Source organism: Engraulis encrasicolus, chromosome 13 (genome assembly GCF_034702125.1).
Source record: "Engraulis encrasicolus isolate BLACKSEA-1 chromosome 13, IST_EnEncr_1.0, whole genome shotgun sequence".
Lineage (NCBI taxonomy): Eukaryota > Metazoa > Chordata > Actinopteri > Clupeiformes > Engraulidae > Engraulis > Engraulis encrasicolus.
The window spans coordinates 24,983,812-24,997,076 of NC_085869.1; the positions used below are offsets into that span (position 1 = coordinate 24,983,812).

Here is a 13,265-nt window from a genome sequence, read left to right on the forward strand (position 1 = left end):
CTACTCTACTTTATACAACTCTCGAAGGGAGACCTATTGGTTCCCATGTGCTCACCATCTACAGAGTGCACAACGGTTGATATTGGTTGTTATGACTCATGCATCTCTGCTCTGGTAGGCCTAGTAATTGGTAGATTTCAGAAGGCCACTTCCTCCATGTCATAACCAGAACAACTAACCGCTATTCACTGATTGGCTTTCCCCTTTTCAAATTTTTCACAGCTTGTGCCTTTGACTTTCTGGTGAGGACACGCGCTGAATTTCATAGGTCATATAGGGTCTACATTAAGGACTAACAAGTTAGGCTATTATAGTGTGAGAGAGTGGCCTGTAGGATGGGAATAAGCTCCAGAAATACACGTTATTGTTTAACAATCAAAAATATTTCAAACCTCTTGTGGGATCTTATCCACACTACTGGCACCTGGATTACTGCTATTGTATCCCTGACTGTCACCCTGACTTTCAAACACATAGACTCTCCACAGATGAGTGTTCAGTCCATTCTGTAACACACAGGAGATAGAATACCCTAAAATAAACAAGACACTGACAACTTACATACCTCAGAATTTCAGAAACAAAATGAGTGGCCATGCAAAAAAGTATAGAGGAATTGTTATCATGCAAATATAAACGTGCGTAAAAATATGCGTTTTGGGCTGCGTTACACAATGTCATTATAACAGAGTAATGCCTTAACAGGCACGACTGTGTAAATAATTTAGTGTTAAACTTTCTGTTGGTGTTGTTGGAGGCTGGCGACACGCGACTGGCGACAGATAGGCGGTGTACGCAAGAGGTGGAGCCAGCCGGCCCTGCCTCCTCCAAGACGCGCCTCATACAACTGTTTAAAATCATGTGCGGGCAGCATGCCCGCTCAAAGATACCTGTTTTCTCCCGTTCCACCTACACGTCTCAGGGACTAAACTTAACTCAAGACGAACACCATGGAGGGATACATTGACGTAAGTACATCAAGTTTTCTGTGATGGTAAATGAGATGGAGGAAAGGTGGTATAAATCATTATAGGGCTTGCATAATGTTAGTAAAGGTAGTGGTATACAACAAAGTTCACATTAAAGTGGACATGCAAATCAAACGAACTAAGCCTCATCCAGAACAATTAGTTTCCATACACTTAAAAGAAGATATCAGTTAATCAGATTCTTAATATGCGTAATAGGCTATATTGGAACTGCTTGACAAATAGAAACAGCTGTTTAAAAAAACACATTACATCTTAGCTGTATGGCCATGAATTAAATGCCTATTCTTACTATTTTGTTTTGCAGGAGGTTGTGTTTGAATTCGACTTCAACAGCACCGATGATGGGTCAGGCGAGGAGGACAACTATGTGGAGATCTGCGAGGGCGCGCACAACAACGACTTCCAGAAGATTTTCCTCCCAATCGTCTACGGAATATTTTTCGTGTTGGGCATTATCGGAAATGGGCTTGTTATCGTTGTGATGGGCTACCAGAAGAAGTCGTCCAGCATGACTGACAAGTACCGTGTTCACCTGTCCGTGGCTGACATGCTGTTTGTTCTGACGTTGCCCTTTTGGGCAGTGGATGTGGCCAGCAGTTGGTACTTTGGGGAGTTCCTCTGCGTTACGGTCCACATGATCTACACTGTCAATCTCTACAGCAGCGTTCTCATCCTGGCTTTCATTAGTCTGGACAGATACCTGGCGGTGGTAAAAGCAACCAACAGCCTAGATACCAGAAAACTTCTGGCAGGGCGCATTATTTACTTCGGAGTTTGGCTGCCAGCGGCGCTTCTGACTATTCCAGACATGGCGTTTGCGAGAGTGGAGGAGAAAGGTTCCCGGACTTACTGCGAACGCATCTACCCACAGAGCGGCAACGTGATTTGGATGGCTGTGTTCCGTTTCCAGCACATATTGGTTGGATTTGTCCTGCCCGGCCTCGTCATCTTCACGTGCTACTGGATCATTATCGCCAGGCTGTCTCAGGGTGCCAAAGGACAGACGCTGAAGAGAAAGGCTTTGAAGACCACCGTCATCCTCATCGTTTGTTTCTTCACTTGCTGGCTGCCTTACTGCATTGGCATCTTTGTGGACACACTATCGGAGCTGAATCTCGTGCGTAATTGTGCGCTAATGCAGGGCCTTCAGAAGTGGATTCCCATCTCAGAAGTGCTGGCGTACTTCCACTGTTGTCTGAACCCCATTCTGTACGCTTTCCTGGGGGTAAAATTCAAGACGTCTGCCCGCAGCACGCTCAACAGCAGATCCAGCCAGAAGATGCTGACCAAAAAGAGAGGGCCCATCTCATCAGTGTCCACAGAATCCGAATCCTCCAGTGCGCTTTCCAGTTAATGGGCGCTTTTATGGACATTATTTAAAAAACGGACACTTTGATTTGTACAAATATGCCACTTTTGTGTGTAAAAAGTCTTCTGTGACTATTCCAGGGCTTTTATATACACTTGTTCTTGCTGATAACTAACTTTGTAATAAAGGATTTAATGCTGTTCATTTTGCTACTGAGACAGCCACTGTTGTAAATATGTGTACATAGTTGGCTTTCCATTTTTGTATAGGCACTTAAGTTTGCTTAAAAAATAAGTTATTTAAATATTGTGGTAGCATACACTGTTTTGTTTTCTACCTTGCAGTCTTTTTTTAAATGCTATGTTGTTAATATTGTGTTGAAAATAAAAGTTTTTTAAGGTTGTTACGCATGACTCCTCTTGTGTTTTTTTCCTCTGTCCATGAGTGCAGGGAGAGAGTGGGGGATGGGCTGTGTTAGCAGCAGAGAATGATCTGTCAGGTTGTAAACACAATAGCTCAACCTAACTGACGGAATGACTCCACACACACAAGGCCCCTGCAAATTCAAGAACATCTGCTCATTTAAATGACAAAAAACACATAGTTAGGCTCCAATAAAACACTCAGACTACGTGTTGCCCGAGACAGAGGATGATAATCACACAGTGATTTATTGTTTGAACTCTCAACGGTGTCTGGATTTCACTAATGAATGCGATACAAAACCAAGGATGTCGTGGAAACACCACAAACAACATCTAGTCATGAGTTTGTACGTTGTCACACAGACCTAAAAGTACAAGTCAACAATAGAAGACATACAGCAGGGGAGATCGGGGACAGTTGCAACAGGGGATGGTTGCAACATCCTTTCCCTATCAGTGATTATAGTCATATACTTAAGACCCGCAAATGGGCCAAATGCCTGTGAAATCATTGTTTGGTAGGGTCTGTTGTAAAGGTGGCCGCCTTCAATGTAGGCCTAAAGCGCAGGGAGAAATCCTGGTTTGTGTTCATGGCCCTCGGAGGACTTTTACGGCCCTCGGATGAATTTGAAGTGGCCCCTTGAATGAAAAAGGTTCCCCACCCCTGCCCTAAGAACATGAGTGTATAATCCCTCTTGTTGGCCTGTCTGACAGAAATAAATTAGATGTTGCAACCATCACCATCTTCTGTCTCCTCTCCTCTATATCTAGAGCTCACTGGGAAAAGATGCAATTGCCTCAATGTGACTACCCTAAAGGATAAATAAATAAAATATTTCTGCCCAATATGGCATAATCCTATGTGTTGTCTATTGTATATCATGGTATACCAGCTGCAGAAGTTCATGGAGTCAGACGGCTAAATAGGCCTAAAGGAGACAGATTGGCCTAATTGTCTTGAGTTGGAAATGCAAAGTAATAGTTCCTCCATCAGGCATCAAAGACATCTATTACCAATTCAGAATCATCAGAGCTCCACAGGAGCGCCATTCCCTCATCGGGCCTACCTTTTGAAAATCCATCTAGCTAATGGGATCAGTCCCCAGACGGGCCTTCTTCTACCCCCTACGATCCAACAGACTATAACCCTAATCACGGCCTGTTTCAAAGCCCATGTACAGCCAGTCGACAGCCATTCATTGGGATTGTGGTAAGCCATTGAATGCAAATCTTTATGGAGGTTAAGGTCATGACATGGGGGTTCTATTATGCCACACACATAGGTCAAGTGCTTTATTGCAGGGCACTCTAACAAAGAAATGTAGCATTTGAAGTAAAGCAACATTTACCATTGTTAACGTGTGTTGTGTTATTTATCTGTGAATGGAAATAAAAAAATGCAGCTTTCTCAGCAGTATAAACAAATAAAGCAGCAGAGAAAGGTCTTGTTTGTGTGGTGAATTACTATCTGTCAGTGCAGCCATTTATCTTTGTGGATTTATGACCTTCGAGATGGCTGTGTCAGAGCTTACTCAATGAAGCAGCTCTCCTCATGATATAACTATGGAAGACCACACAGGATAGAAAAAGATGAAAAGACTCTTTATTTGATCAGTTTCACATGGCACAAGTCAAGACGATATTAAATTCCTCATGCAAGCACAGCGCACATGTGCAGAAAACCTGCTGTGTTTCTATGTTGAATTTTAAAAACCTTGATTCAGATTCACTATTTGTATGATGAGTCTTTTAAATGTGTTGCTTTATGGAGTCATGGGGTTTGTGACTCATTTGGTTGTGCCATATGTTCTAATTAATGTGCTATGAACTATTTTGCCCATGTGTGTATCTGCTATATTCATCCCTTTAGTTGCGCTATAGATGCCCCAATTCTATCTATTGTGTGGTGAAATAAAAGGCAGTTCATTTATTTTATTCCAGGTGTTATTCCCTGCACTTTTTATACACGAAACAATGTGTGAGTCCCACCATTATTCATCGTAAAGGGCTAGTTCAGATGAGTAATCTGCAATTGTGTTACGCTATACCATGATGGGAATGGGGGAATAGGCCTAATGGGCTTTAAGGTTTGGAAAGGAGCCCCAGGAAGACAGCCACTTCCTGCCGCAGGAGGTCATGGGAGCAATGACCCGTGAAACGATTTAATGGCCCCGACACACAAACGAAGGTCTACCGTGTAAAAGACATCAAGCCTATTTGAGCTTTTCCAATGGTTTATATGGTGATGCACGTAGTAGGCCTACATATCAATGGCACACTAGCCTGTGTTTGATAGGCCAACTCTGCCCGATGAGACTTTTTGTTTGTTTGTTTTACGAGCAATGCAAATTAATAAACTTTGTTTGATGGCAGGTTGAGGCCGCATGAAAAATAGGTTTCCTAATGTAAATAGAATTTTGGGGTAGGTTATCAAAAAATGGATTCAGTGTCAAGCCAATAAATCGCTGACATAACGTGTAACATGTGGTGAAGTTAATTGACTGTGAAAAATGAAAGAGTGTGTGAATTATTTAGTAGATAGATTTAAACAGAAATAAGCAGTGTGTGTGTGTGTGTGTGTGTGTGTGTGTGTGTGTGTGTGTGTGTGTGTGTGTGTGTGTGTGTGTGTGTGTGTGTGTGTGTGTGTGTGTGTGTGTGTGTGTGTGTGGTGTGTGTGTGAGAGAGAGAGAGAGAGAGAGAGAGAGAGAGAGAGAGAGAGAGAGAGAGAGAGAGAGAGAGAGAGAGAGAGAGAAGTCAGAATATTGTCGAAAGTCAAGTCAAGTCGGCGCTTTGTTGTCAATTTCTTTAAATGCACTTGTTATACAAAGAATTGAAATGGGAATTACTTTCCCAAAGGGTCAACTGCATGATACGTGCATGATAAGCACATGATAAACTAAGACTATGCACATCTCGTGCAGCCTTCAAGAAGCAAAGACTCTCCTCTTTCGTGACTGTCTACACTAATGCTTGAGCTGGCCTAGCCCCAGGCCAGACTCTTGACATGATGCATAGGCTATGGACTCTACTTTTCTTAAAAAAAAAAAAAAAAAAAAAACCCTAACTAAACCTTCTTTGCATCTGCACTTGTTGTTTTGTATTTTTCCTGTGCACTTGTATCTACTAGTGATTTTGCCTATGATTATTATGTCCTCGTTTGCAAGTCGCTTTGGTTATAAAGTATCTGCCAAATGCAATGTAATGTAATGTTATTATTTATGACAAACATAGAGGCTGCAACTGCAACTCAGTTGGCCACACTGTGTCCCCGGAATCCATTCACCTCATATTTGTTTCTGTACGGACACATTAGCACGCGTCATTCCAGTGCACCAGCAAAATAATTCCTTCCTTGCATGCGTGTCTCTGGAATCGCATCCCTAGCAATTCTCTTGTACTTGCATAGACTTTCAAACACTTAGTCACGTAAGTTGTTGAGTCTAGGCACATAGACGTCCAGCCATGACTAAAGATGAATTGAAAGGGTAAGTAAACGTACCTTATTAGCTTGTCAAACATTTGATATGAAGAAGATTATGTCCAGCTGTCGTTAGCTGCAAACTTAGCTAGCTTGGGAAGCTAACGTTATGCTCATGCAATTCCATTCAGACACGCTTGCAGATGATTGCATCAGCACTATCAGCATCGATATCACATATTTTTTGACAGGTGAAATCGCTGTTTAAAATGTATAAAGAATACCAATGTGAAGACAGTTCAAAAGTATAGCCAACACGCATGGATCGGGAGACTAGAAGCATTCTTTCTTTCTCACCTAGCTTGCTGTCAAGTTTGCCTACTTGGCAGAAAATAAACAGAAGTTTGCAAAGACTGTTTTTTCACGTGACATAGAAAAGTCCTGTGTGTAACCAGGGTGTAATCAGTAGATTTAAGTGAAATGGAAAAGGTTGCTACAGCGATTATGTTGTATCTACAACAAGCAATTTTATTTCATAACTGTTTTCTTAAAATTGTTGTCTAAGCCCCTGTGGCAGCTGCATGTCGATGCAATTGAAACAGGTGTGGGCCTGTTAAGACATTTTTGTTACTAGGCCATTACCCACCGGGCACTCATCTGTGCCGTAGTAAATCCTGTCAGGCCTACTCTGTCCCATGTGTACGCATCAGACACGTAGCCTACACCAGACCCACCTGATAGCACAGTTGTGACCAAGAGCACGTTTATTTTTGTATGTCCAAGACAAATTTCCTTCGGGTCAAAGAATCTTGAATATTAAATCTGGAAAGTAACATCAATACACCAAACAACCTGCAACGAGAATCTCTATATAACAAACACCATCTCCTTTTTTCACTAGTCTTTGTCATTGTCCATGCCGGGTTGTCTTCAAGGCATTTTGCTAGTATATCAATAAGTCTCTGATTTCATGAAACTGGTGATCCACTAGTTGTTACAGCTGTCAAACAGATTGTTCATGTTCAAGCTGTTGTCATTCATGTTGTCAAAGCCAGAGGTTGAGATATCTTGGCTTCAGAAAGTAAAAGCCCTCCCATATATGACCCAGACATTATCTGCATGCCATATGTCCTCAGCAGTCTGGTAGATGAGCTTCATGGAAGGGTTAAGTGCACAAGTAGAACTAGCACATTGGCCAGTTTCTTTGTCTCATTACATTTCAAACTGGGACCTTTCACCTCTTGCCATAGCCTTGGACAGGTCAAGATGGGGGTTGATTTAATTTATAGACAGGCTTAGTGAGAACAGGTAGGTCCAGACTAGCAGTGTAGTATAGTGTAAGAAAACAAGGAACACAACATTCCGTGCGGCAGTGCTTCCTTACTAGGATTTTCACTTGTATAACAGCCAGGAGGAGAAAAAAGTTACTTATTTAGATGTTAATTACTTTGCTGTTTTTTTAGAGGAATCAGTAACTTTGTACCAGATGGAGCATGAAAGTGTGTGTCGATTGAGTTTGTTTTACTGCTGCTTTAACCTGCTATGCCAAAACACTCTGTTTTAAAACGTTAATTGTGAACACTCATCCGTGAATTCAGGCGTTGGTAATAGGCCTGCACTTGCCTGGGTGGCTGGGCCTTCCAATTTCCTTTGCCAGCCATTGTTCGTTAGTGGAACTGGTGGGGGCGTGTGTTTTTGTGCATGTGTTAATGTGCCTGTGTGTATGTCTTTATGAATGCCACGTTTATGTGCTTGTGTGCACAAGTTTGTGTGTTTTTTTTTTTTATTATTTTAAATCCTTGTGTGTATTTACAGTATGTTTATATGTGTGCACACCCACACTCGGCTTTCACGCTTGGGAACATGCAAAAGCTACAGACAGCGTCGCTGTACACGGTCTAGGCCCATCTTGTTAGCTTGTTCACTCACTCGCTCGCTCTCTCACTCGCTTTTTCTGCTCTCTGGGATTCATATCCCAAAGTGGCATAGCTGGCTTTATCAGATTGCATGGAGTCGGTGATAGTCCCAGGGCCTGAGTGACAGATCCGGGCTGTTTGCCGCTAATTAAGAGAGTACAAAGGGCAAATAGTCTCTTGGTCTATCTTATCTTTTACCACCGTTTGAAAACGTTACATACCGGTACTCTGGCAGACTGTCTGCTCTTGGTTACTTTCACCATTCAGGTGAAAGTGGTTAGGTGACAACACCCTTTGGAAAACTGTCATAGACTTTAAGTTTCAATATGAGTGACATGATTCAAAGCTGTGCATGAAATATGACAAAAAGGCATCAAATACCCTTCGAACATTAGGCACATGTGTTCATGAGTGTCTGGGTTTGATGATGACGTATGTTATAAAGACATGACCTCAATTTTAGTGAGCTTAATTGTAGCGAATAAACATATTGCATTTAGATGATGCTTAAGAGTGGAATTTGGTTCAGTAACAGAAGCAATGTGTGGTTAGATGCCTCATTGAAGGGAACATCAGTCATGGGAATGGGAATACTGGTCTTTTATTCCCCCACCCACGTGTTGCTCTTACTGTGCCTACTGGGATTAAATCCAATACTAAGTGAAAGGTTAAGCAGAAACACTAAGGCACAACTGCTCATTATACTCAGTGTCAATTATTTATCTATTCAGTAACAAGCATAAAATTCAACATAGTCGTCCTATCTCTAAACCCGCCCAATTACAACCATTTTTGTACTCATACTCATAATAAAACGGGTTAAAGGTACACTGCACTGTATAATATTTTTTACAAGTTTATTTCCAAAATTCATGCTGCCCATTCACAAATGTTACCTTTCAAAGTTTCAATGAGCAGCATAGTTGCAATACCTACTCTGGGAACCGATCCGAATGTCCTGGATCGATTCGATTCCGATCCAGAAGGCCACGATTCGATCCACGATCCGATTCGATTCGATATCGATCTTTTTTATTGCTGGGCTGTCACTTTAACCCATTCATGCCTAGAATTCTAAGACCGGTTATAAAAACCTAAATATCTCAGCCTTTGATACCCACACAAACATGTGAGAAATAAGTGGGAAACTGTGGAAGAGAGCTACAGGATGTGGTTGAAAAAATAGCCCCTATAATGATCTGCAAAAGATCGATCCACAAAGTTGTGAATCGATATTGCCCTTTTTGAACGTGAATCGATATTGGATCGCGATTCGATCTTTTGAACCCAGCCCTTCTACTCTGGCCACCATCCTACACAGTGCACCTTTAAAGCCTGCATATCCAAGAGTCTGGCCTGGGAGCAGAACCACAATGGCAACTAGAAAGCACGAGAAAATCTGCTTCGACCAGGATTTTTTTTTGCCTTTCACATGACGTATTAGACCAAGGAATCCTGTTTGAAGCCTTTCTCATCTTTTTTTTGTCTAAGCTCATACCCATAGTCAAGCCCATCTCTCCTGGGTATATGGGTAGGTAGATAATATAAACAACCTTTTGTTCCCAATGAAAGCATAACATGAGCAGTACAGTGCCAGTCAAGATGTGCTATCAGCTGTCTTCTTTGACCGGGTTTTCAGAAGTGCCAGAAAACAATAGGATTAAAGGTGGCACTGCAGCAGTTGAAAGTCAGGAGGGGAGACCTGGTGAGCCCAGGCGGTGAGCCGAGGGTGGAATGCATTTTCCCACCAGTCCACCATTCCCACCACCACCTCTGAAAACATCCCCTGAGGAAGTGGAGGAGATTGGAATTGGGTACTTGGGAGGGGGTGAGAGTGAGGCTAAGAGGGGTGGTGGTGTGTGGGGGTGTTAGTTGAGTTGCGATGGGATGGGGGGTGGGGGGGTTGCGGTTTGGAGAGTTGTGAGCCAGCTGACGGAGACTTTTTTGTGTATGGTTTGTTGCTTTCCGTTTTCAGGATGGGCAAGGGTGAGGAATTGGGTACTTGGAGGAGGGGGGGGGGTGAGGGCAGGGGCCGTGGGGTGGTTGTAATGAGTTCAGACAGGGTTGGTTTGGGGTTGCTGCTGTGAGTTGACTGTGTGTGTGCGTGTGCGTGTGCGTGCTCGTGTGCGTGTGCGTGTGCGTGTGTGTGTGTGTGTGTGTGTGTGTGTGTGTGTGTGTGTGTGTGTGCTTCCTGCTTGCAGGGCGGGTGAAGAGGGTGGTGAGGACCAGCAGGCCCAGTCTAAGAAGGGGCTGAAGAAAGCCCAGAAGGAAGCGGAGAAAGCGGCCAAGAAGGCAGAGAAGCAGGCCAAGCTAGTAAGTGATTTAAAAATAAAAAGAAAAGCGTTTCCCCCACTCCCACATCTCTCCACCACCACCACCACCACTCCACTCTCTTACACACTGTCACCCTCCACAGACCAGAAGCAGGCCAGACTTGTAAGTGATTGTAGAAAAGTGCCCCCACCACCTAAACCCCCCTTGTCCACCTCCCTACCCACTCCCACAGTCATGTCGCCTGCCATACAAGAAGCAGGCCAAACTACATATTAAGTGGTGGTAGATACGTGCCCCCACCACCACCACCACCACCACCCCTACCCCCACCACCCTTGTCCACCTCCCTACCCACTCCCACAGTCTTGTCGCCTGCCATACAAGAAGCAGGTCAAACTACGTAGTAAGTGATTGTAGATACGTGCCCCCACCACCACCATCAGCTTTGTCCACCTCCCTTCCCACTCCCACACTCCTGTCGCCTGCCACAGCTGCGCACCATGACGTGTGGGCACTGGCCAGTCTGCAAAGTGGGGGGTGTGTGCACCATTGTCTCAATTCCTGTGCTTGTTAACTCCTGTGTTTTTCTATGCCCCCAAAAACAAAAGTCTATTTAAGTCAGAAAGAGAGCGCTGTGGGTTTTAGCATAAATAAACAAGCGCCAAAACAGCAGGGTTCGTTATTTTACTGCCATCTGCTGTACTGTTTTCAAAAAAATCATATTTACAGCCTTTTTTTCACACTAAGCTCCAGCGAGCCATTGACTTACTGTTTGTTACGCTGGAGCCCTTGTGATGTTAGAGGGGGAGAGAGAGGAGAGACTTGACTTAGAAATGCCTACTGGTGCCTTGGTAAGTCAGAAGAGGCTTAGAGAGCTTGCCGGGTGTGTCCCTTTGATATCTGGAGCATCACAGTAGAAGGCATATCATTTCAGTAGCCGCAGGAGCCTGGAGCGCCGCACACCAAACACAAGGTCACATCAGCGCACCCACACACACACATACACACACACACACACACACACACACATACACACACACATACACACACACACACACACACACCCCTCCATCCTGACCACCTCCCCTCTGTGGTAGACAGCGACACGCTACACTGAAGTGCGATGTTTTGAAACACGAGGCAAAGTGTACTTGTGAATGTGCGCTCCTTGCCAATGATGTTGTTTGCTCAGTCAAGAGCACATAAGTAGTGGGCGTACATGTCACCTTCTCTGAAGGACAAGCATAGAAATGTACAGAGAGAGCTCGCGTAGTGATGTATTCATGTCGTGCTAACACTGTGAAGTAGATATGCCTTGCATGTTTTTTGTTTTTTTTCTCCCATGAGGAGTTGCTTCCCTTGCTGGAACGTATTCTTCTGTGAGTGCTCATAAAAATGACAATCACAAAAAAGAAGTTGCTTCCCCGTTATAAACGTGGATGCATTTTTATTTTTAGTAATAATAATACTGTATCTCCAAATACTGCCATTTTGTTGAAACTTAGTGTGCCAACTCATCTCTGTGTTCCTAGCATGATTTGTTTGTTATTTAAGTTCATGTTTGTTAGTTAGTTAGAAAATGTATCGTCTCCAATGGGGAACATTTTGTCAGCAAGTGAGGTTAACACCAGGCAAGTTACATTTGCCTATGACATGATAAAACAAAGATTTAACGCATTACATTACACAGTACCCAGACATAACAAGACATAATACAAGCAAGACGGCACAAAAACTATTCAACAGTTTTCACTCAACTTTCACTTCACTGGCGTCAGTACATAAGCACAAAAGACGCTGGTTGTGCAAGTAGCAAGTGAATAGCACTAATACAAACTAATATGCAAAAATTTTTTGTATTTCGACATTATTTTACTGTCCTCCTATTGCCAAAATAAAAGCATTCTATTTCATCATGGCAATTAGTATTTTTTCCCTCTCTGTATGAATGAAGGCTGAGTCTTTCTTGTGATTGGTTTTGTTTTCAAAGCAAGGCCTCGTGCTCTTGAGTTCATGAAATATATCTCTATTGGGTCTGATGGTCTCTCTCTCTCTCTCTCTCTCTCTCTCTCTCTCTCTCTCTCTCTGACAGGCGGCGGAGCAGCAGAGCACAGATGAAGAAGTAAGTAGATGAAACGTGAGCCGTAAAGACGATGCCTCCCTGGCTCCCCACCAGACTTATTTCACTCCTTGTTTTTTTTTTATTGTGCCTTTGCCTCTGTCTCTGCTTGCTCACCATCAACTTGTCTTCTCTATGTCTTGTCTTTCTTTCTTCTCTTTCCTTTTTTTTCTCCCCTCCCCTTGTTTTCTGTCTCTTGTCTCTGTCTATGTCTCTCTCTCTATCTCTCCCCCTCTCCCTCCTTCTTGCTTGATTTCGCTCCAGGACTTTGCCAAGGATCGCTACGGCGTCCCCCCAATGGTCCAGTCCCAGCAGAAACTGGGTGAGTCCAGGAGTCAGCGTGTCTGGTTCAACTCCCCCCCCCGTCCCCATCCCCGTCCCATCGCTTTGTTCTAGGCCTTGTTTCCACAAGACAAGAGAAAGGAAAAGGGGGAGAAAAAAGGAATCTTTGCTTTCACCTCAGCACACCTCTCTCCAGTCAGTTCACAGGAGTGTAGTGAGGCAACAGGCTCCATTGCCAGGCATAACGTGATACCATTATGACTCACACTGGGACGCTGTTGTTCAGCGCTGTTCTTGCTCAAGGCTGACTGTTCAGGGGGCTGTCGAGATAATTGGAGTGACTAATCGCTCCTGATAAAGTCCCAGGAAAGGACAGGTGAGGTTTGGGGTTGTGGGGGGAGGTCGCACCACCATCCATCTGTCTTGTTGTTGTGCCCTACCTGGTCCAGTGGGCAACAACGAAGTCATACACACACACACACACACACACACACACACACACACACACACACACACACACACACACACAC

General features: G+C 43.7%; 2 protein-coding genes across 2 annotated transcripts in view; both read left to right on the plus strand.

Annotated features, from left to right (window-relative positions):
* Positions 1–855: 855 nt before the first annotated feature.
* Positions 856–2,695, plus strand: cxcr4b (chemokine (C-X-C motif), receptor 4b). The gene is made up of 2 exons (XM_063214520.1): positions 856–968; positions 1,297–2,695. Exons 1-2 carry the CDS (start codon positions 951–953, stop codon positions 2,344–2,346), a joined length of 1,068 nt encoding a protein of 355 aa, XP_063070590.1. The 5' UTR covers positions 856–950; the 3' UTR covers positions 2,347–2,695.
* A 3,359-nt stretch (positions 2,696–6,054) lies between these two features.
* The window catches only part of dars1 (aspartyl-tRNA synthetase 1), a 31,415-nt gene continuing 24,204 nt past the window's right edge, over positions 6,055–13,265 (plus strand). The window contains exons 1-4 of the mRNA XM_063213529.1: positions 6,055–6,211; positions 10,262–10,373; positions 12,427–12,456; positions 12,718–12,775. Coding sequence (XP_063069599.1) covers positions 6,189–6,211; positions 10,262–10,373; positions 12,427–12,456; positions 12,718–12,775 — 223 coding nt within the window. The 5' untranslated portion in view covers positions 6,055–6,188. The remainder of the gene's footprint in view (positions 6,212–10,261; positions 10,374–12,426; positions 12,457–12,717; positions 12,776–13,265) is intronic.